General features: G+C 46.6%; 1 protein-coding gene across 1 annotated transcript in view; it reads left to right on the forward strand.

Annotated features, from left to right (window-relative positions):
* The window catches only part of elmo3 (engulfment and cell motility 3), a 33,217-nt gene that overhangs the window by 3,130 nt on the left and 7,774 nt on the right, over positions 1-22,313 (forward strand). The window contains exons 2-15 of the mRNA XM_006641390.3: positions 2,350-2,513; positions 3,473-3,513; positions 4,321-4,393; positions 5,565-5,615; positions 7,758-7,927; positions 9,150-9,249; positions 10,404-10,555; positions 12,522-12,600; positions 13,529-13,579; positions 14,029-14,151; positions 15,363-15,485; positions 15,768-15,872; positions 16,570-16,678; positions 17,335-17,471. Coding sequence (XP_006641453.2) covers positions 2,436-2,513; positions 3,473-3,513; positions 4,321-4,393; positions 5,565-5,615; positions 7,758-7,927; positions 9,150-9,249; positions 10,404-10,555; positions 12,522-12,600; positions 13,529-13,579; positions 14,029-14,151; positions 15,363-15,485; positions 15,768-15,872; positions 16,570-16,678; positions 17,335-17,471 — 1,392 coding nt within the window. The 5' untranslated portion in view covers positions 2,350-2,435. The remainder of the gene's footprint in view (positions 1-2,349; positions 2,514-3,472; positions 3,514-4,320; positions 4,394-5,564; positions 5,616-7,757; positions 7,928-9,149; positions 9,250-10,403; positions 10,556-12,521; positions 12,601-13,528; positions 13,580-14,028; positions 14,152-15,362; positions 15,486-15,767; positions 15,873-16,569; positions 16,679-17,334; positions 17,472-22,313) is intronic.

Raw genomic sequence — 22,313 nt, forward strand, 5'->3', positions numbered from 1 at the left:
TTATTTCACATCTCCCCAGGAACCAGTATACTGCTGCTTAACCCCAGCTCGACTGTGCCTGTTCAAGCTGTGGCATGTTACAGGATTGAGCTTATAGAGCTCGGGTCCCTGTCGGTGCTGCATTTCGGATTTTGATTTTATTTCCTGTGATCCAGGGACATGCTGTGTTGTGGATGGAATTCTTTAACCTCGTTTAATGAAAAGCAGGCACCTGGGCAGGATAAAAGGAATCAATTTCCTTTATGCAGAAGCCTCAAAGGCTGAAATACAGTACATGTGTGGGCAATTTAAGATGGATTAAATACTCTGGGCCATGCAATGTTAGTTTGCCCAGCCATAAACGGAAGGAATAATTAAATGGTAATATCTGCTTCTGTATTTTTCTCATCGTTTGGCCTTGTTTTGTAATGACCATGTACCATATTTTCTCACTGTAATGTTTCCACTAGGTGTTGTAAAGACACAATGCAGCTGGGCAGTGCTTTTCTGCTGTTATGTTGCAATTTTAAAAGCAATTTTTCTTGCATTAGTTGTTCCTGCCTTTTAAACATTACCAATTGCTTTGACTTGCGTGTGTGCTGCTCATAGTGTGTTTATTGTGGAGTTCAGTGCCCGTCTCTGGTTCAACAGAATATGGAGGACAGGCTGTGGCCATTTCTCAACACTGATGTGCACACCTAGAAAACCAAACAAAACTGCGTTAGCTGAAAGTTTCCTGGTTGGCAGCAAATGAGAATTTTTGCTCATGCTTACCTGTCCCTGCTCTTACTAGAGCTGTACTTAGCTATTGTGTAGGGAGCAAAGTTTTGGGAAGTGTTCCTTATCAGCTCACAGCACTTTAGTTTGGGTTAACAAAACTTTAAACAGGCAAGTAGATCAATTCAAGTCATCACCGAACAGCTCAATTAGAATCTGTGTTGAGAACCACTGGCATCATGAATCTCTAGAAAGTGTTAGTGTTTGCACAGGTGCAGTGCAGTGATCAGAGTCTCTACATTTGTAGTGCAAGTACTTCTCACTGCCTGCCCAGACTGCTGCAGCCCAGGCAATGGCTTGTGAACATGAGAAACCTGTTGAGCTCTTCTACAGAAAAACTAAAGAGGAACTAGCTGGGGTTTAGCTCATTATGAAAAATGAAAAGTGACATAGAGTTAACCTCCGCATTGCTCACAGAATAGAGTGGTGCCTCCACCTTAGAAAGTCAAACACAGTGCTGTCTTGTTCTGTGGGCGCAGTGATGGTGAAACTAGAGGGAAGTATACCCAGCACATGTGGTGAATGTCTCTTTAAGAATTCAACTTCACATTGTGACAATTGAGCCAAGTTCGATGCTACAGAAGAGAAATAAGGAACCACAGGGAAGAGTCGGTAAACTGGGAAATATTTATAGGCTCAGCACTTTGACGAGTCAAATTTACAGAAACAGAAATAATGAGGTATTTCAACAAATTGCATAAATATTAACACAATTTCCCCTGGAGAAATAAATGTAGGCCTATACAAATGCTTACTCTGTTTATAAATAGTTGGTCTCTTTCTCGCTGCTGCAAAGTCATCCAAAGAAATCATCACCAAAGAGCCAAGTTACTGAGATCATTCGGACTGTTTTTTTTAAAAGACTTAGCTCTCTAAGCTGCTTGATTTCTTGATGGTTCTGTGTTCATTCCCTCAGGTGATCTCCGGAGTCTGCCTGGTCCTCACCTGGAGAAAACTGTTGGCCAATATTACCCAGTAAATGACTGAACACTGACTCAACATATAATAATGAGTCAACAAAAACACTTCAGAGGATTGTCAGTTAATCAATGAAGCCAAACTAACAGCTAGATTAGTAGTTTTAATATATATGACAATTGATACACTACTTTTCACTTTTTGTTACGTGTAGGCTTGTGTGTATATGGCTTAGTGCTGTGGTGATTCTGTTAAGGTGACCTTCTTTTTATACCTGGAGTCCCTAACGTGTCCTTTGTTTCAGGTGTTGCAGTGTCCTCTGTCCATGTCTAGAGAGGTCTTGTGGAGGAGAAATACACAGTCCAAGTGTCAGTTGTGATTGGTGCTACAGGCCTTCTTCAGCGTTAGATGCACTAAAGGAAGATCCACTGTAGTGGCTTCAGCTTGTGTCGTAACTATTGCAGCATCAGCGAGGTGGATATGAATGCACTCGGGCTGTGTCTGGCCAGGACATGTTGCCTCTCGAATGTTTATAAGTTCGAATGTCAGGGGTGAACATCCGACATCGGCCAGCTCGTTCCTCTCAAGCGTGTGCAGGGAGTGAAGGGCTGAACGTGTGATGCCGTGACTTCGGATGAGGTTGGGTGGTTTGACGCTTGTGTCTCCTGTTCGCAGGGTACGTCCCCCTGGGCCCCTGGCCCCCCCCTGCTCCCTGCTGTACCCAGCCAAGCCCGGGCTGAACGCACGCGCAGGGCGCCACCATGCCTCCTCAGAAGGACATTGTGAAGATCGCCATCCAGATGCCTGGGGCCTATCCCCAGCTCATTGACCTTGACCAGGTACGGATTCCCCTTACCTGTCGGCTGCCCAGGAGAGAGGCAGCACATGAAATCACAGCCTTGGTCAGGCCCTGCACTGGGGGACAGATGCATTGATTGAAGAAAAGGTTTTGCCCGGGTTACCAAGTGACTCACCCAGTAAAGATAGTTTTTGGCCACTATCCTACCCCCCTGCGTCTATCGTGGTTATACACAGGCAGTGCTAGTTCGTAATGAAGGCACCCTGCACAAATAAAACGGCTCAAGATTAGACCTGTGGGCAACAAGCGAGCGATGCTCCGTAGCACACCCCCCAAGCCTGGCTTCTGTAGTTTCACTTCCCTAGTCCAAAGTCCCAGCAGAGGCGTAGGCAGCGTGTGTCCTGACACACCTACTCCCAGCCCCTCCCTGACTGAAGTTCAGTCCCTACTGCGGGACGCGGTGTTTGCACCTCTGGGGAGAGGGACCTGGCTGCTCTGCCTCCCTGCCCTGTAAGTGTGTCGGCAGCCTTTCTGTGAGCATCCGCCTGGAGCAGGAGCTCAGCCGGGTGGATGTGCAGTTGCGCCAAATGAATAGCTTGTTTTTGTGGCTTTGGCTGAGGCCTGAGCAGACCAGTCTCAATGCCAGCCCTGTAATTGCTTCAACCACACTGCAACCCACCAATTGCAGGGCAGCTGTAACAAAACACAGAATTCTCCTGCTTTCCATCAAAAGGCTAATGTTTTCCCAATTATTATTTCTAAATAACCACTCGTATGCATGCAAAGTCGGTGTCATTTTTGCTTTAGAGCAGCACCATACCTGAGCATAGAGACGCGACCATTGAAGATCATGCAGTTTTTTAAAATGTCTTTTTTGGTTAAATTTGAGACTGTGTCTCAGATGTTTGTTATTTCCCCATAGAAGTGAAGCAGCAAAAGCAACCTGTGATTAATTTATGATTTGTGTGTCCCAAACCAATAAGATTTCCTCTCTTACAGAAAAAGCCACTGTCAGCAGTCATTAAAGAAGTCTGTGATGGGTATGTATTATTCATATGTTTTATTCTGACTTCAGAAACTACGTATCTGTATTTCCCAGGACTAAGGGCCTCTACAAAATCCCTAGTCGTACATAAAATTATTGGTCATTGTTCATAACACGTTCATATATAAATAGATCTGACAAGAAATGTGAATGGCCTCATGTGTCTTTCTCACGGGTCAGAAAGCTGGCCTTTCCTGTTCAGGAGAGAAATGAAAGTAAGTTGAGAATAGCTGTAGTTTGTGGCCTGCCTTGTCTTGGGTGAACGCACATGGGGAGATCCTTCTGGTCGGCTGTGTCCTGCAGCGATTCTTTCAATTCAATTCAATGTATTTATATATAGCGCCTTTCACAACAAGGTTGCCCCAAGGCGCTTAACAATGCAATTGACGATACATTTTGTCAATACAGAACAGAAGACCAGAAGACAACGGTCCAAAAACTCCTTAGTAAGGAGGAATAAAAAACCTCTGGGGGTCCAAGGTCAACTGGTTGCCCAACCCCTTTGGGCATGCTAATATAGCTAAAAAAAGGAAATGATGAGGGCATTAATCCATCCATCCATCATGTCTTCTGTGTATTAGTACTCCATGCAGATCTCTGTAGACCAGTAGATTGCTCCTAAATGATAGCTACATCCACAATGTCCCTCTTGGATCCAAGGCAGTGATGCAGCGCCATCCGGACATGTGGGGAGGAGAAGAGGATAGTTATTATTTCACCAACAGAACACAGGGAAAGTCTCCGTATTTGAGCCACCAGTCCACCCCTCCATCCCTTAACTGATCGAATTGCTTGTCGACAGGTGGAACCTCAGTGGCCCCGATGGCTATGCGCTGCAGTACGCCGATGGCATCCAGACCTACATCACTGAGTCGGTGAGAATACGGCTCCAAGGTTTTTGAGGAATCATTTTCCTTTGCGACAGACATCGGTGTAGCCTCAGAGCCATGGACATCCCTGTAATCCAATGGAAACAGGATGTCTATACAGCTTTCAAGTGAGCTACTTTATATTTTGTGTGGAAAATGAGGAAGGGGGACCCCACTCCCAAGGCAACTAAAAGATGAAGGCCTTCAAAGCAGATATCTTTAACCCCTATTGTGGAGAGCCTCATTCTAGTAGGATCATCAGTTTCTGAAAGATTTGGGCAGAGATCATTAAAACTGTTAACTTGCTAAAAGTAATTTAAGATTATTTGATCATTTGGAAAACAAATAAGAAATATCCCTCAGTGTTCAAGAACCCGTTTCATAGAAACAGAAGATATAAGGTGACCTAGATGATTCATAGATTGGAACCATCCAGGACCAATGTTTGAGACTCCTTAATGGGTCAGATGTCTTTTAAGATAACCAATTTGAGACATGTGGGTAGAGGATAGGGCTAGGCGGGCTGGATGCACTGTGCCAGGACCTCACCCCTACAGAATCTCATGATAATATGTTGAGAAAAACTGTGTAGCAAAATTTGGGCTCCACCAGGTATCTCTAGCCTGCTAAATAAAACACAGAAACTTAAGCTCTGTCCGACATATAATTGGTTCAGTTGCCTAAACAAAATGTGAGGTTCTCTCAACAGACTGTGGTAAGACCCAGTTACAGTCCTCGCCCAGCCTCTGTCTATAAGAGGTGCAAGTCACAGCACAGATCCTATATTGGCTGCAGGAAGTGAAACTGCAGCTTGTGTTCTGACACACCAGGCAGCAGCGCTGGGCAGGTGTGGGCAAGCCTTCCTGTGTCTTCTCTACCACATTCCCTCCTGAGTCACGGCATGCCGTGCTTGGGGGAGAAGGAGAGGAGAGCAGCAGATTGACGTGACTCAGTGCTGTTGTGCAATAAGGAGCCCTTTCAGAATGCACGGAATGTGGGGCCTATTCCGGCAAGTCGATTTCCCCATTGTTCTTATTTTAATGTTTGATTTCCTTTTTCTGAGTGACTGCATTCACGTTTTATATGAATGTCTATGTGCTTGCGTGTGCATGCTAAGACGGGCAAAGATGTTAATAATAAAGGCTGTCCTGAAAAGTGTGTTTCGTCTGTGTCCTAGAACCGTTTGGACATCAAGAATGGCAGTATTCTCCGCCTCACCAAAGCACCTGTAAGTCAAGTGGGCCGTTCTCCGTTAGTTTCTACGTTACCTGGGTACTCTCAGCTTGCTGCTCACTGATTTCAGACAAGGGACAGACTGCACCAGCTGTGTGACCTGTAGAAATGCCTTCCTATTTCCAGTCCTAATTAAAGCCAACAAGTTCGTAGATTTCTTTTAATAACAAATATGGGTATTGACGTGCAGAACTCTCCAGGTCATCCTGAAGAAGGCTGATCTTCCAGTTATATTTTTAATCCTAGGTGACATTTTGGAAACAGTGTCTCCACCCAGTACGCTCACGAAACACTTCCTCTCACCCCCCCTTGCTGACCTGCACTTGTGCATCATGCCTCGGACCTTGCTAGAAGTGAAACAAAAGCATTACTGTAGCCACAATTTCTTTATGAGAGGCTACAGTTTTGCGTATGTGTGGGAAAATAGATTTTACACAGAAGAAGTCCGAATACCCTTTAGTCCCTTGCAGATGATAATATGGCTAAGAATCTTGCAGTTTGTGCATCTGGACTGGATGTATCTCTTTTCTGAATTGCTAATTATATGCCGACAAGTGCATTTTTGTCAATGTGGGAGAGCTGCTGCTGTAATGTGGCGTAGCAAATTTGTCTCATATTTCTTTCTCTGAGAAAGTTAGTTAACATCGGCATAATTAAGTATCATTTGGCACCATGTGCCGATTAGTGACACCTGTTGGGGCTGGGAGAGCCTGGGAGGATTGATCCATTTAAGAGTTTTCTGAATTTCAGTGTAGATGCAGTGCGTAAAGCTCGCTGCCTTTCACGGAGATTAAAGAACAGGGTTCAGCCAAGCATTTGTTTCGAAGAAGACAGGCGAGATGCTGCTCTGTGCTGCGCCTGGATTTGGTATACAGCCAACTTATAAAGGAGCTATTCCTGGCTGGAGTTTCGACCACCCGTTCAATGGGGCTGTTCTCCCTCATTGTTGCCAAATTAGGGAACCGACTGAATCCAGCCAGTGAATCTGCGTCCCTCGTCCCCTCCACCCTCCCTTCCCCCCAGCCAGGCTTCGTGGGAGGAACAAAGAGCTGATGAGATGAGCACAGCTCCCTCTCTCTCTCTCTTCCTGTGTCCACTGCCTTAGTCATGAACACTCGCACAGCCCCCACCCCCCAGATCCAGGGGCCAGACAAGCATGCCATCTGCTGTGATGCCAGCCCTTCAGAGCTGGGAGAGCTGGTGCGGGCTGCTCCAGATCGTGATCACACCCACTGCAGCCCGCTTCCTCCCACACTCTGATTCTGTGATCTGTACAGGAGAGCCTTGTTTTCTCTTGTAGTTCCCTCTTTTTGCTGTTTAGATAAACCCCTTGGAGCTCTGGTGCAGGTTTCGCTGTGAGCAAATTGAGCCCCGCGAAGGAATGAATCGTAAATGACGGACGTTTCTGTCCTAGATGAGTAAACACTGCGTACGTTATCAGAGTGGATTTAGATACCGAGGAATATAAACGGAACTGTTTGTGGAAGTGATGTGAAAGCTGCGATATGTTCATGGTACCCACCTCCCACACATTCTCATACTCTCCCTCCCTTCATCTTGTACTCCCTATCCTTTCCATGGCATTGCTGCTCAGTAGCTCTCTTCCTTCAGCAGTGGCTGACAGTTGGAACCATAGGGGAAGCACTGACAGAGAAAAAACGGTTCATGGAAACTATGTGGAAGTACATTTTACAGTTAAAACCGAGAGTTGAGGGAGTGTGGACCAAGCTGCCCTACTGTGTTGTTGAAGCCAATACCCTGGCTTCTTAGAAGAAACCACTGGATGAGATACTTAAATTAGTTAACTACTAACTACCAAACAGGCTAGAAGGCTGAATGCTCTCTTCTTGGTTGTAATCTTTATGTTTTTAAACTATGAGTGGCCTACCCTGCTTCATGGAGGGCAGCATGGACTTTTGTCAATTTTTTTCATCTGAGCCATTCCTAAGGGAAATTATCCAATTCTTCATAATTGGTGAAAATTCATGTTTTGGCTATTTAATAGCTTGTATTTATTAGAAGATGCTGTGTCTTTAAAACATTTAGGACTTTGACTTCCTGCTACCAAACTGGAAGAATTGCACACTGGAAGAATTCTGGTTGAAATCACTCGTTAAGGCCTGCTTGTCTGCCTCAGGGTCGCTATGCTGAAGAACTCTTCAGGGGCATCCAGAACTTGGACTCCGGCGTGCGCTGTGACTCTCTGAAGCAGCTGGCCGCCGTCTCTACCGATGTCACCTTTGCCCAGGAGTTCATCAGCCGCGACGGGCACTCCCTGCTGGTGCAGATCGTGGAGAACAGCAATGAGTGAGTTGTGTACATCTTCCAGATGGGCAGTGTGGGCAGGAGAGAGCTGCAGGAGGGGACCGTGGAGCCAGACACAGGTCGTCAATGCCAGGTTCTGCAGCTGCTTCTTTCTCAATTTCCTTTCGCCCTTTGAGAGCTGATCTTTTCTGGCTGCCATGTCTTGAGAATCAGAGGGTGCTAAGTGCAGGAAGAATGAAAAACTCTGAAACAGGGTGACCAGTATACCCCAGCATCAGTGACATGTTGAGGCTGCTATCTTTTTTAAAAACATCAACATTATACTCCCTCCAGCTTGTTCTGTATCTTGTTTCTTCACAGCTAACGCCTTGTTCTTGCAAATGCACATCTCTGGCGGTCTCTTTGATTTGAATAATAAGCTTTGAGCTTTGATGAATATTTCTCACTGAAATAGGATCCTGGCTTTCCACAAAGCAAGTATGGGTTAGGTACCGGCTGGCAGACCATGACCTCACTCGCTGTCCCATTTAGTCTGCAGCAGCTAGTCTGCCCCCGAGGGAAGTGTGTGTGTGTGTGTGTGTGTGTGTGTGTGTGTGTGGGATCACTATCTGTTTCTCTGCGTCCTTCAATGTTCTGTCTTATGGGTCTATGTTATCCATTAAGCAGACGGCTATTGTATTTGTTTCTATTTTGTCAGTCTTCGGTGCTCGAGTGAAACGCCTCTAGGTTTGGAATTGAGACCCTCAAGGGTATAACGTGCCCTTCATCCTCACGCGCTACTGAGACAACATCATAATTTGTCTGGGTTGGAAGTTTCTACCTAAGCACTTGCAACAGAGTAAATGGGTGGCGGTTTGCTGCTCGACCGTGTGTGCAAAATATGGCCAGAAATAATCGCTGTGTTCCTGTCCTGTCTGTGTGGTCAGGGGCTAAACAAGAACGAGAAGAAGCAAGTTAAAGCATTTTCAAATCCTGCAGAGCACAGCCTCAAACCTCAACTTCTGCAGACGTAACACAGAGCAGGCCACACGTCATGTCAGCCTTGGGTCTTTGTTCAGTGCTTTTCTCCAAAGCCGAGTTTGGATGTGATCTCCTCTGGTGGAGGCCCAAGCTGGGCTGCGGATCTCGCAGTGAAGCCCCCCACTCCACGACCCCCCGGGCCGCTCTCTCTGCAGCCAGCGTTTGCCTCTAGACTCTTGTGGGTGGGCTTGCACGGGCCACAAACGCTCTGGGGTGACTGGGTGCCTGTGTGTGTGTGTCTCAGGGCCCCCATCATCATGGCCCACACCCTGAAGGGCTTCATGGAGCTCATGGATCACGGCATCGTCTCCTGGGAGAACCTCTCCACCGTGTTCATCAGGAAGGTATGGCCGTCACACCGTCACCAGCCTCCTTGCGATTGTGACCTTCTGGAGGGCAGAGGCCCCGGCACTCGCGAGCTTAAATGTAACATCTTTACAGCAGCTGTTCCTACTGAACTGCCATAGTTAATAAAAGGGGAACTGCAATTATATTTTTATGTTTTGGGGTTAGAAAGAAGTGGCACTGATAAGTGCATTTCAAACCACAATGCAAGTCAAATGTACACAGTAACGTGTAAAAGCTCCAATTTACATCACAAAAAAGACAACACTTCCAGGTATGCCCAGCGCCATATTCTCCGAGTCAGAACGAGGCAACAAAACTTCTGGTCAGGTGAGGCAGCCCTGTTACATTATAAACAAGCTTGTGAGGAGATCTCTTTTAATCCAATAGAAATATTGCTCTAGAGTGACACATTTTTGCAAATGTTAACTCTGCATGCGGGTCACGTTGGAACATTTCTGCAGTGAAATGTCTGCTGCACAACCTGTGCTTATTTGCTGGCACTTCACATTATATCAGCCATTACAGTGACTAGTGAGCAGGAAGGGCTGTTTCACGTCGCAATTTGCACAAACTCTTCACTGTCGCCCATGGCAACACCAGGGGTTTGCGATACCATGGTGACTATACAGTACTTCCACAGTTCACGATTTTGTGCTTAATTTGGAATTTGTTTGATTTTGGGATACTGTCAATTTATTTTGTTACTACGATTTCATAAACAGGCTGAGAAACTGGAACTGCAGTTCCCCTTTGAGCTGATGAAATGCCTCAGCAGTTCTCCATGTTATTGTAGATGCAGCCTGTATTATCTATCCAAATCAGATGGATGAAGTTCTTGAGAACCCTAAGGTCTTCTGATCCATTTCTTTTTTCTGAGCTTGGAGCTGCCACATTCGATTGGTCCAAGCTACAAGCATCTCTCAAATCCTTCAGCATTGATTCTACTATAAGGGAATTCCTGTAAAAATGATATATAAATGAAAAGACAAGCAGCGACTTTGAAATAGTGTGAAGGGTGTAGAAAGGGGCAAACGTGAAGACAAACCAAGGATATGGCCTAAGTGCCAATGTCTATAATGGGCATGGGGGTGAAGGGGCTCAGTCTCTGTGTTTGCCACCCTGAGTCCGTGCTCCACTGCCGCCCTTTCAGATCGCAGGGTTCGTCAATGTCAAGGTGATGGATGCCTCCATCCAGCAGCTGTCCCTGGCCATCCTGGAGAACATGGTGCAGAGCAGCACCAGCCTGTTCCTGCTGGTGAAACAGGAAGTCACGCTGGAGAGGCTCATCGGGCACCTGCAGGTGTAAGTGGCCTGTGACGCGCTGAGAAAAGTGTGATGTCAAGTCATGTCAATACAAGCCGCAGCCAGGTCTGCTGCTGTTGTGTTCCTGAAGATTGATTCAATGGGAATTAAGGGCTTATGGGGAAGATGCCTTGAAAATACCACCATGATTGAAATTATTCTATATGAATAGTTAGCCCTTGTTTGTTATTTTATCAAAACAGTGTTTATTTACAGTGTTCACTGATATAATATCATTAATTGAAGATGACTAAGTAACTATTGAGCAAGTCCACTAGAGTGGCACAGTGTGCATCAGCCTTTGTTGCTAAGCAAGAGGAAATGTAACCTTTAAAGTGAAAATCTTTTTTTTAATTCAGACCCTTTATATTGACCAAATGAAGTATTTATAGAATGTAATTTTACATCCGCCTGTCACATGCACAGCTGTTTGTTCCTACTCATGTACGACTAGTTTCCAAACTCGAATGTGTCCTAATCAGCTCATGCTAGAAAAAATAGTGGTAGTGATAAATTTGTCGCGTTATATTTAACTTGTTTTTTGAAAACGCGCTTTGTAGCAGAACTGACCGTGTTTCTCTACCAAACACATTCCAAACGTGCCTCTCTCAATCAAAAAGCACATCTACTGTATCAAGTACACAGATGTGCTCAGGTGTTACAGGTATGAATGTCAAATAGCTCTCATCCAATCACTGTGGTACAGGAGACAGCTAATCTTAATTGGCTGAGAGCTAATTAATATTCATACCTCGCATGCACCCAAATCTGGAGTGGAGGTGTACCTTCTGAAATATGAGCACAGTAATACCTGAAATAAAATTTCTCAGCTGGATATTCAGATGTGGGGGGGTCATACCAGATTCTCCTTGGGTGTAGATTCAAGGAAGAGATTTGGCAGATCTATGACTCGGAGTCGACCATTGTGCTACCGCCCGTGGGTAGTCTTGAGTGTTTACAGGCAAGCTAATTGCTAAACCAATTTTCTACTGCATTTCTTGTAGATAAAACTGTCTGGGTTCCTTTCAGTGGTATTATCTCTGTTATCAAACATTCTGGATGGGCCAAATGGCCTCTCATTTGTAATGATTCTTAGGGTCTCATGTGACTTCATTCTGCCCAAAAGCAGGCTTGAAGGTACAGTAGTAATCAGAGCAGACTGAAGTTAGAGACAGTAAAGCAAGAGCAAAACTCAGTCATTGTTCGCAAGTAAACAGGTGTCCCAATGCAATCCTGAAGCGTGCTTGTAAAAACATTTCATAACTCTGTGAAAGAGCTGTCAAAATGCCACTAAGCTTTTGTGAAATCCAAGTAGTCCGTCAGTAAGAGGAGTGTGTGGATTTTCTCTCTGTAATTGTGAAAAAACAAGAATCCACATGGAGAAATCAAAGTGTTAATCTTGAGACTGGCCTGTTTTGAGGCTGCTTGAGTTTGGGACAGACTGCTGACTGGTGCCTGTTTCGTAAAATAGGACTCTTTGTGTAGAATGACAAAGCCTTTCTGAAAATAGCCCATGTGCTGGAATAAAGGACACCCAGAGAGGTCTCAGCTCTGCAGTCTGAAGTTGAACGCAGCAAATTCACTTAATCTTGATCCACGTTTGCTATTTTAAGTGCTGTTAGCAGTTGGCGCTGCTTCGTAATCCTATACCGGAATGAGCCCTCTGTTGGTTGTGTTAAAAATGTGGCAACTGGTAAAACTTAGTGGTGTTTAATTAGCAGACAGAATTGTTTTCTCCATGCCCAAGAATAACCAGCAGACAGTAACCTACAAGCCCCCTTGGTGAGTGTTACGGCTGTAGAGTCATTCCCTCCTTTGCCACTGTCTCACTGCCCCGCTGTTTGGGACGGTACCGGAAATCAGCAGGTTTCTGGGGGAGTCTGGGAAGTGCGCGGAGCCGTCGCAGAGGGATCGGGGGCGCAGCACAGTCAGTCTGTTTTCTCACTCTCCCCCCCCCCCCCGACAGGCTCAACCAGCAGATCCAGACCAAGGCCATGGCTCTTCTCATTGCTCTCCTGCAGTCCGCGTCCGACATGGAGAAAAAGGTACAGCCGGGGGGTCACGCAGGTCGCCCAGCAGGTAGTGGGGGTGTCAGGGGGTGGAGAGGGGACCAGCGTTCCTCCATACAGCTCCAGGCCACACGTAGCTGTGAGGCAGGAGTGCACAGCTCTACTCATGCAGGGCTTTCTGGTCTTCTTTCAATGGGGCTGTACTATTATTCTGTTCATTTCACTGGATTTCCTGACTCACAGCTGTGGAAATAATTGCTCAGTTGGACCGAGCTCAAATTTAGCTTGAGACCCCATGTCTGCAGTACATCTGTCTGTGTGAAGGTAATGTGATCAATTTAGTCTCTCCTTTGGCAAGAAAACCTCAAGTGATGACACAGGGTATTAGTCTTTGGAAGTAACTCTTGACTAAATCTGCTATTCCATTTGCTTTGCTGTTTGGAAGCAACTTTTATAAGTTACAGCTACTGAAAAATGTTGGGTGGAAGACCCCTGTGGTCTGCAGTGTATGAAGCAGTTTTGCTACCACCTCATGGCCACTGTGTGTCATTGCAGTCAGAGCTTCTATTACCCCTGATCTGTTTCTTATTTGAGTGCTTAATTGGATCCTCACCCTCACCACTCGCTGGAGATCTGGATTTGCTTGTATAAGGAAATAAGAGGAATCATCTGACATGTTGGAAACTGAAAACCGAATTAGTCCTATAACTAATTCAATTGTGCACTATAATCCAAGACTAGTAACAAAATGCTGAACAAAGCAAAGCCAGTGGTGAAGAGTTCCTAGAAAATGGGGAACTCTGAGCTGGGGGCTGGATCTTCAGGATCTCCTCAGTGCAAACACTCTTTCTTGAGTTCACTCAGTACTTCTGAGTTCATTAAAGCGCTCACTGAGAAATAACTGTTCGTTTTGTCATATCTTCAAAATGTCACTGATAGACTTTGTTTGATTTTTCTCTTTCAGGAAATGTTTGATTTTCTGGTAAAAATAAACCTGCGCCAGTATATATACAAGGTAACCAATTTATCTGTAGGATCTGAAATGTTGTTAAAACGGGGGGGTGTCTATATGCAGTTCAATAAAAAAGTGTATACATATTGAAATAATTGTTGATTGTTGTCTGACAACAAAAAGCTGTTAAACTCTTACTAAACTCATTCCTTCTGCGCTCAAATCAGACATGTTATAAAGGCTGTGAATCCAGAGAAGATTCATGCTGTTTGTTAGAAAATGCTGGTTGTGAGCCGTGTTGCTGCTCCAAGAATCTCATCCTCTGTAGAGTTTTTCCTCGGATGCGAGCAGTATTGAAAACTTGTGCTGTGCAGTTAGCCTGCTTCTTCTGAGTGGCGCCTGCTTTATGTAAACAAGTGCTGTTTGCTTTTGGCACACGGGGTCTTGTGCTTCTGGTGGTGATAGTTGTATTCTGTCCTCCCCCTGATCCTTCTGATTTGCTTAATTGGCAGAATATCATCCACAGCTCGGGCGCAGTGGGGGATGAGATGGCCCACTACCTCTATGTCCTGCAGTCTGTGACTCTGAACCTTCTAGAGCCCAAGATGAGGATGCCCCTGGACTCCTATAACCAGGTACCACACCCAGGATTGAGAAAAGGCAGTCGGAGTCTTTAGATGAGGGGGTGTCAGGGGGCAGTTAAATAAACGTTGTCTCCAGTCAAACGTGCCAGATTGAGAGGGAACCCGCTGACCATTCAGACATCTCTGGCAGTGGCCACTGCTTCTCAGTACATTACTCAGCGCTCGATAGAATCAGAAACAGATTGCTTCAGATATGCTGCCGCACCAGCTTTGTACATCAATTAAAGAATAATAGACTTCTTGTTAAAACACTGAATTTTACCCTTATTGATACATTTTCTTTGGATTGAAAAGGTTGCTTAGTCTTTTCAGACTGATATTTTGGTTCAGTGAGGTGTATTTTCCACTGAACTGAGTGGAAGGTTGCATTCAGTTTTGGAAGCTAATCTGAACCCTAACCCTAACCCCAAACCCTTAGCTAGGGTTAGGGTTAGAGTTCCTACAAGACCTAGTGTTTGATGGCATGGCTGTGTTTTAGGACAGAAATTTTTGCCTACATGGCTCCATGCACTGCTTTGCCCTAAAGAGGAATGTTGTCTAAATTTCCCTAAAACCAAAAGTTTGAGATAAAAAGTGATTATACCTTTCAAACTGTTGCATATGGTATTGAATGTACTGGAATATAAACAAATACAGCCACATTTCTTGGTTATTTCTAACTCTTAACCCATTTATCCTTAAATCATGCTGCTTGTTAACATCACTCTCCATGAAATTAGCAATAACATAATTCTTGTTAAAAAACTAATTTCACCATTGTTGATACATTTTCTTGGGATTGGCAAGGTTGCTTAGTCTTTTCAGACTGATATTTTGGTTCAGTGAGGTGTATTTTCCACTGAGCTGAGTGGAAGGTTGCATTCAGTTTTGGAAGCTAATCTGAACCCACAAGACCTAGAGAATGTTTGATGGCATGGCTGTGTTTTAGGACAGAAGTGAAAATTAGAATAAGTGGCAGTTCAAGTCGCATCCCATCCCAGATTCAGCGGGAATCACCTGACCGTTGAGATCTCTCTGACAGTGGGCAGTGCTTATCAGTACATTACTCAGCACTAGGTGGGATCAGAAACAGATTGCTTCAGATATGCTGGAGCACCAGCGTTGTACATCTTCCGTTACACACAGGTCTTGGGCTTGGTTGTACACAGATGGTCGCGCGCTCTCTCTCTCATTCCTCTCTCCCGTCTCTCCCTCCCTCGCAGGAGCAGCGGGAAGTCCTGCACAGCCTGCGGCAGGCAGCCTTCGAGACGGAGAGCGAGGGCAGCCTGAGTCACGAGCGCCGCCGCTCGCTCTGCGCCAAGGAGTTCAAGAAGCTGGGCTTCTCTGTGAGTCAGCGCCGGCTTCCCCTCCTCCCGCCCCCCTCCCTGGCTCTGCCGGCCCTGTCGTTCCTTCACTGGCCTGACTCGCGGGGGACTGACACCTGCATCGCCAACAGAAACGCAGCCTCGCTTCAGAACGATTTGATCAATCTGGATCGTTTCTTCAACGGCTGTTTTAATAAAAAGACAGATGTTCTCCTTGCTCCCGTGACTCCAAGGACGTGTGTGCAAATGCGAGTTTGACAGTATCGTAGGGCTTATTGTTCCTTTCCTTCCGTTCCTTTCCAGAACAACAGTAACCCGGGCCTGGACCTGAACCGCACTCCTCCGGGCCTGCTGGCCCTCGAAACCATGTCCTACTTCTCCTCACGCTACCCTGATGCCTACAGCCGGGTGAGTGAAGCCTGGCAGGGCCTGGGGCTACAGAGCTGTCTGGCCCCTTGACATAAAACACTTCAAGGGCTGTTTTCACAGACCAAGATGAGCTCTACTCTCTTACCGTCATTTATTCCACCATTATGAGGCTCCTGGTAAAGGTTCAATCCTGGTGCTCAATCCTGATGAGGGCACAGTCTGGAGCCTGTCCTGGGCACAGGGCAAAAGGTAGAGCTACACACTGGACAGGGTGCCAGCTCATTGCAGGATACATGCACAAGCACAAAGGGCCAATTTGGAGAGATCAGTCCACTCAGTTGTAATGCCTTTCGATGGCAACTAGAGTACATTGAGAGATTCCAGGACCAGAAAGCAGGGCTGCTTGTCATACCACCATCCCACTCAAATAAAATAACCTATTCTGGTGAAATAACACCAGAAATAATATTTCGCCACCCAGAATTAATGACCAGGCTCTGTAAACGCACTGGTTCAGCTCGCCAAGTCGACACTTCGTTGAAACTGATTCATACTCCAAGTCCAAATCTTGCGTGTTGCAGTTTGTTTTTTCTTCTTCTAAGATGTTAGATGCTAAATGCAAATATTCGCGCCCGGACCTGGTCAAGACAGATATAATTCCCAGAATGGGTGTAAGCAGGATGTGTGGGTACCCGTGTGCGAGTGTCCTGCCTGACTCCTGCTCCTGTGCCCCCAGTTCGTGCTGGAGAACAGCAGCCGGGAGGACAAGCACGAGTGCCCCTTCGCCAGGAGCAGCATCCAGCTCACCCTCATCCTGTGCGAGATACTGCGCATCGGGGAGCCCCGTAAGTTTCAGGGGGGCCGTAGGGGACAGGGACCTAGAGCTGGTGGCCTTCTGGGGCACCTGTGTCAGGGGTAGGTGTGGAGAGAGTGAGTAGCTCACTGAGGTTTCCGCAAGCCTCTTCACCTCCGTGCTGTGAGCTGTTACCTGATTTGATGATGTCATCTCAGCTGGCCTGATTTCTGAGCTCCCAGAACAGTCTGAGCTGCAGACTGTTTTAAACTGAATCACCCGTGTTGTATAAGTGTACAGGGGACTTTTAACCCTGCTGGCAGTCGGCCGTGATGTACATTACAGCATATGGGGATGTGTGGGAGCCCTCTGTAGTGTGATCTCTGTAGCACAGAGCGAATACAGACAGTGAGGGGGGAAAGGAGACACGCAGACTTCACACAGGTGGTACAACGGGACAGGGACGAGAGAACTCCCTTTGTAAGTGGATTTTCATCAGCGTGGTAATGTGGTCCCTTGCTGCATACGTGTCCAGAGTTCAGTTCCTGAGCCGCCAGCTCCGAGCACTCCAGGCGGCATTGGGAAACTTGAATGGGGGTAACGTCTTGTTGCCCGGCAGCCTGAATTCCCCACTTCATTCCGCTAGATTTTCTGCTCTTGAATCTCAGTTGTGTTTCACTGGGCTCACCCTACCCACCTGTCCCGCAGCTTCGGAAACTGGCCAGGACTACCACCCCATCTTTTTCGCCCAGGACCGCCTCTTGGAGGAGCTCTTCTGTATCTGCATCCAGCTGCTGAACAAGACCTGGAAGGAAATGAGAGCCACCCAGGAGGACTTTGATAAGGTATTTCATTTTCTCGGCTTTGTTCATACATCTACATGGTTTGTCACCTTATTGTATTGAATGTATGCACTGTAACTGTCAATTGCCCTGGGTCAGGGCATCTGTTAAACAAATCAAGAAGAAAGCAAGATCCCAGGAATAACGGGGCTTCTTACTATGGATGTGGAAACCAGGGTACAAATAGTACTTGTCCCTGAGTTTCAACACACATGTATATTCACACCTTTTTCATTAGGGAATCAACAATAGGTGCCCAATTTATTATCTGACCTCCTGGAATTTATGAACAGTCCCCCAGATCTCACAGCTCCGGGATGCCTTCACGTCTTCTGTTCAGCACGTTCTGTTTCTTCTCACTTGCGTTGGAACTGCCGATGCGCGAGGGCTGTCGGTTTCTGTGCACTGAACCCCCCAGAATTCACTCTCCGGTGCTGTGACTGCTGGACCGGCAGGTGTAAAACAGTCCACGATGTTGAGGCAGTTGCAGCGGGGAAAGGGAATAAAGTTTGAAAGGCTTCGAAAGTCACCTGCCAGGAGGCGACTTCCTTGTCCGCACTCCAGAAAGGTCACACACGGCCCCGTGGCCTTCCGACCTCGGTGAAAGCTCAGCCACCAGGCCCTGCATTGTGTGGGCTGGACTGCTGTGCTCGTTCCTGCTTGCCCCTCTAATCCCTGCTGGCTCGATTGAAAGCTTGGGAGAAGAATGGCGGCATTTCACCAGCGTATTATCTGTACAGAAAAACACCCAAGCACAGCCTTTCAACCTGAATGAGAGACAAACAGGTCACAGTTGTGAGAGAGGCAGTGACCCTGTGATTCAGCATAAAATGCACAACACATTTTCTTCTCACCTCGTATTAGATCCAGTGGATGGTTTTTGACTTTTGTATCTGTGTTACAGAACTGACGCCTTTACTCCAGTTCTTTACCAGTATGTAACTAAAAATCCAGTGCTCCAGTATGCTCCCTGTGCTATAGGAGTTGCCATCCTTTGGATTAGTTGATAAAATGAGGTTCAGATTATTTCGCCATTAAATAAGAGTAAGAGTAGAGACTATATCTAGCTCTGGTTTTGTATGAGCTGGTCCACCTTAGGTTCCCACTTAAATATATGCAGCAGTTTCTCTCCATTTGATATGCTATGCTTTAGGGCGTAATGATTTCTGGAAGTCCCCCAGATGGGGGCTGCACTGGATGAAGAGGATGCTCTCCTACTGTATGTGTATAAAGCTTTCCGATCCTCTGCGATACAGGCCTGTTTATAAATAGAGTTAATTGACTGACCCCCATGTAAACACGGCTCAGATAGATGCTGGCAGTGACGAACGGCATCTGTGCATGGGATGCTGGGAGATGGTTGGAAATGGAATGAATAGAATGGAATGTGCAGGGGAGGAACGTGGCTGCCAGCTCGGATTATTTCGGAAAAGCTTACTGCGCAGATCGGAAACAGAACTCCGGTGCAGATGTCCACTCGTGCCTTCTGTTTTCAGATTAGGGACACGTTTGTTTTTGATCCTCTTGATTTGTGAATATCATTTTATATCATCCTGGGTTTTAGACAAGCATCAGAACAAGCATCATGTTCATGTTGGCTGGAGGAGTGGAAGGTGTCTCTGTGCTAAACTGGCTTCATTACATCTTTGTTTCTAGATGAGCTACAACTGCAACTTCATCATGACTAATAAATGCACCAATCTGCGGTGCTCTGCTATAAATAAGATGCTGTTAAGTCTGGAAAAACTGTTAAGTCTTATTAGCCAACACGCGGGGATACTGACAGATTAAATGTGAGATTGGCTCTATGCACATAAATTTACACCCATAAATAAACCTTATATTTTAGTAGCGACCTTGCAATTTATTTTGTTTGAGCAATGAACACAGTCTTTATTTTGCCATGTCCCCTGTTTTATTTATATCACAGCAAAGTTATACGGGGGTTATTTGTAGGCGCCGTAAAGGTGATCTCTCTGTCAGAACGCCCTGCTCTCAGCTGGCTGCTTCTTGTAGTGCTGGGGGTTGGGTTAACCTCTCAGAGGTCTTTCTGCATTTGGGATGGTAACTGCCTTCTTTGTGAGTGGATAGTGAAGCCAATAGGATCACTGTTGGAGAGTCCTGCAAGAGTGCTCATGAATTTGAAAAAGGGGTGAGAGCTCGGCTTTTGGAAACTATCAGAGTGTGCTTGTGCACCCTTGGCATCTTCAGTGTTGCTCTACATTATGATGGGTGTCTTGGTGTAAGGATCTGATTAAAAATGCTTATTCCCTCTCGTCTTGGGGTGTGTGATGTAATGGCTTGTCCAGCCTGGCCCAGGGAGAGTGTAGAGAGAAGCTGGCTGTGCTGTATCTGGGCTGCTCTGTCTGGTCGGTATAGCGTCCTGTCAGATCCTCCCATAGCTTAACCCCCCTGATTGTGAAGGAACAACTGAGGTCCAGCTTTCAGAGAACAGGGAGCCTCTGCAGGATCCTCTGGCAATGAGCTCTGCAAATCTTCTCAGACTGACTCACAGCGCCCCTTTCACTGAGCTTGAGCTCCACTAATCCTGACCGGAAATCCAGCCCAGAGCGTGTGGTGTTTTTATTTTTATAATTCTCCCGGGAACCATCGACAGCTACCCTCTTTGGCATGCGGAGAAACTGGTTTGCCGCATACATCTTTAGAATCTGAACCACTGCACTACGGTTAACTGCTTCAGTGAAACGCTCATGAAGGGAACCACCTGAATGCATGTGGTTTTTTATTGTCTCTAGTCGATTGCTAAAAGCCGGACTGCACCTGTTGGGTTCTTTTCCACTTGGCTGAGCGTGTAATGCAATAACAGAGAACAGGAAAAGTATGAAAACACGTCAATGGGGCGTGTGACCGTGGGCGCTGGATTGGATAACGCTGAAGAAGAAGGGGAGGAAGAGTGATCAGGGAATAAACTGGTAACAGATGCGTAACGAGAGAGAAAGAGGCAGCCTGAGACAGCACCTCCGCGGAGAGGAGCTGGCCTTCCCCAGTTCTGTCGTCTCCCTGCCTGTTGTCTTGTCTTCACTGTGCTGTTTTCTCTGCGACTGTTTCCCGCCACTAACCGCTGTTGGCAGGCGAGGCACAGTCTCCTGTCAGCTGGGGGCTTGGGGCAGAGGCAGGAGGGCTTATGTGTGTGTGCGTGTGAAGAGGAGGAGAGGGGGGGCTGGCTTTGTCAGTGCCTGACGCAGCTCGAGGGGGAACACAATGCGTGAATCCTCTTTTGTGCTGGGATCTGTTTGGGCGAGCATCAAAGGAAGGCGCCGAGCCTCCCCCTCACTCGGAGCGGCGCGTCGCAGTTAGCACTCGGGCTGTGGAAGTGGGACCTGAGGTAAGATAGCAGCCCCGCGGATTGTGACAGAGCGCCTCTGTGCCCGGCGGGGGCTGCCGGCCAGGTTGGAGCCGATAGCGCTGTTTACGACAATGCCAGCCGGGATCGTCTGTCAGAGGTGCCTGCCTCACTCCCGCCCGGGTGACAGCAGGAAGGCAGTACCCTTCCCCGTCTGGGTCTTCGCTTCGCAGGCCCTGAGAGACAACACGCTGCTCCTCAGCCCAAATTCAGTTCTGATTTAAATGTTTGGGCAGCTGTGCCTCAAAAAGCTGGATGACAGATGGAGGTCAGTTTGGATTTTCTCCGCTGCCGGTGTGCGATCGGGATTAGAGTAGCAGTGGCTGCTGGTTGGGTAAATTCTGTCAAAGGAGCGGTAATATTGTGTATAATATTTTAACAGAATATGCCACTCGCCTAACGGAGGCTTTGCAGCCAAAATGCTCTTTCCTTCCTTCTTTTTACTTTTCAGAGTGACATCAACCTCTGTCTGTTCCTTTGTAGCTCTCAGACCGACGCCGTTTTCCACTCAGATCTCTTCATGTCAGTGTTGTCTTTGCTCTGCGCGTCTGTAAATGTGTGTGTATATGGAAGGAGAACCATTTGCGTTGTACAGAAACAAAGGAGGGAAAAAAGAAAAAAGTAAACTAATTAAAATTGTACACCAGTCAGGGTTCATCCGAAAAGTTTCCTTCAGGTTATTGCTCGGATTCAGGTAGTTTTAAAAATGCCTGTCTTTTTACAACAGCTGTTACAACAGTTGGTTTTAAATAGGTGATAGTAGTAGTTGGTAGCATCCTAAAATGAAAATTGACCATGCGGTTTTATTACACTGTTATATCTGGGTGACGTCTTTAAAAACAGAGAGGACTCACATGAAGGTCATGAAATTGGGACTGATTTGTGTAGTTCAAGGTTTTTTCCCGGAATTAACCGCTTGGTCCTGGGACGATCCCTGTTTTTAGTAACAGTACAAATACCAAAGGGGGAATGGGTAGAAGCAAAGAAATGAAAAGCATTTTGATCACCGAAATGTGCGGTTAGCGTTTTAAAAAGAGATGCGACTGACTGGCCCTGAGGGTTGGAGGTGAGGTTTCAGCGCGGGGTCGGCAGCTCATGAGCCTGGCCTGTGTTGTCCCTGTGCTCTAGGGATGCTGGCTGCTAGTTTTGCCTTGGGTGGGTGGGGAGGGTGGTCACAGACTCGCTCTCCCGCACCTGTGGAAATTCCTCCTGCTCTCTCCGTCGCTGTATAAGAGCCCGAAGGAATATTCTGTTTTCTGCTGTTATTTCAGACATATTTTATCCAGTTTTATCCTTTGGAAATGGCCTTTCCGCCTCTCCCCCCCTCCAGTTCAGCAGGCAGCTAGAAGGTTAATATATAATCTTTACTGCAAGATTTTGGATTTGTAATTCAGGATTTCGGCGAGTAGGATGGTTATTTCAGTGCTAGCTGAACCTCCCCCAGGAGTGGAGAGTTCAGGAGAAGGCTGCGGTTCTGAGAA

Source organism: Lepisosteus oculatus, chromosome 20 (assembly GCF_040954835.1).
Source record: "Lepisosteus oculatus isolate fLepOcu1 chromosome 20, fLepOcu1.hap2, whole genome shotgun sequence".
In the NCBI taxonomy this organism is placed as follows: Eukaryota; Metazoa; Chordata; class Actinopteri; order Semionotiformes; family Lepisosteidae; genus Lepisosteus; species Lepisosteus oculatus.